We start from the raw sequence: 1,362 nt of genomic DNA on the forward strand, positions 1-1,362 counted from the left end.
CTGCTTGACAGCTCCGCTCAGTACAAAATGCGACAAGGGGTGATTCGACAAATCGCTCCCATACAAATTTCAAATTGATTTTTAAATAGGTTCCCGGGCACCAAAATTGACGAAAATTTGGATTTCGGCTCAGTTTGGCATGCAGATTCAAGGGGAATGACATATCCTTTTCTAACCGGAATATCCGCATTTATCCGTTTCAAACCGTCGCTAACCGCGTCTAACTTCTGCTCACTTAGCAGCTCGCTTAGCAACGGTTAGCGACGGTTAGAAACGGATAAATGCGGATATTCCGGTTAGAAAAGGATATGTCATTCCCCTTGAGCCGGCCTTCTGATACCTGACAGGCGACAGGCCCTTATGAAAGGATAGTATTTCAGGCCAAATCACCTTTTCTTACTTACCGTGTACAGGAAAAGCCTTTTCGCCTAACCTGTTTCATTTTCCGCCCGTTCCATGTGCTAAACCCCCGCAATGACAGCTCGAACCGCTCTTTCCGAAACGTCACCGGGCAACGGGCCTTTTCTACACTTCCGTTTCTCCAAAGCAAAACAGAGAAATTTTAAGGTAAAGGAAATTTTCGTGATTTTTCGGTGTTTTACGCTGTGATACGATTCGAATTGGTGATTTAAGTGCACTCAAAGTAAGACAGCAGCCAGGGAATAAGGATTTGACGAGGCGGCTGGCCGTTCGATGGAAAAATCGACGTAAATCTGCGATTGTCTTGCCATGCATGTACCGCCGTTCGTCTGTCATTCTCCCTGTTGACAGGAAGCTTCTCCCTAACCTTCTCCGTCGAGCGATGTTATGAACCGCTGGAATTAACCGTAAGTTTTTCGTTCGTTTTAGCAGCTAGCAGAATGGCTCCCCGCAAGAACAAAACCGTAAAGGAAGAGGTCCAGGTCTCGCTGGGTCCCCAGGTCCGCGAGGGTGAAATCGTCTTCGGAGTTGCCCACATCTACGCCAGCTTCAACGACACCTTCGTCCATGTCACCGATCTGTCCGGCAAGGAAACCATCTCCCGTGTCACCGGAGGAATGAAGGTCAAGGCCGATCGTGATGAGGCTTCGCCCTACGCCGCTATGTTGGCCGCTCAGGTGAGTGTTGTTGCCTGGAAAGCGGTTGCAGGGTGGTTATTGGGGTCCATTGTTTGCGTAGTGATCGGACGCAAAATTGATAGATAGTTCTAGGACGGCACAAGGAAGTGGAACATTTTGCATATATTATATTCTTGGCACAATATAGCGCATTTAGTTCACCGCTGGACTATCGCACTAGTTTTCGTGAGTGCGAAAACTGCGCGATTGCATACAATCAACTTGGTGTCTTTAGAGCACTTATTCAGCATACATCGAAGAAATA

At 47.6% G+C, this 1,362-nt stretch overlaps 1 protein-coding gene across 1 annotated transcript; it reads left to right on the forward strand.

Annotated features, from left to right (window-relative positions):
• Window positions 1-460: 460 nt before the first annotated feature.
• Window positions 461-1,097, forward strand: LOC115255639 (small ribosomal subunit protein uS11; the record flags this gene model as incomplete). The annotated part of the gene is given in 2 exon segments (XM_062856010.1): window positions 461-567; window positions 850-1,097. A coding segment is annotated over 1 exon segment (237 nt), but the record flags the coding sequence as incomplete, so codon positions are not given.
• Window positions 1,098-1,362: the final 265 nt, after the last annotated feature.

This window comes from Aedes albopictus, chromosome 1, assembly GCF_035046485.1.
Source record: "Aedes albopictus strain Foshan chromosome 1, AalbF5, whole genome shotgun sequence".
In the NCBI taxonomy this organism is placed as follows: Eukaryota; Metazoa; Arthropoda; class Insecta; order Diptera; family Culicidae; genus Aedes; species Aedes albopictus.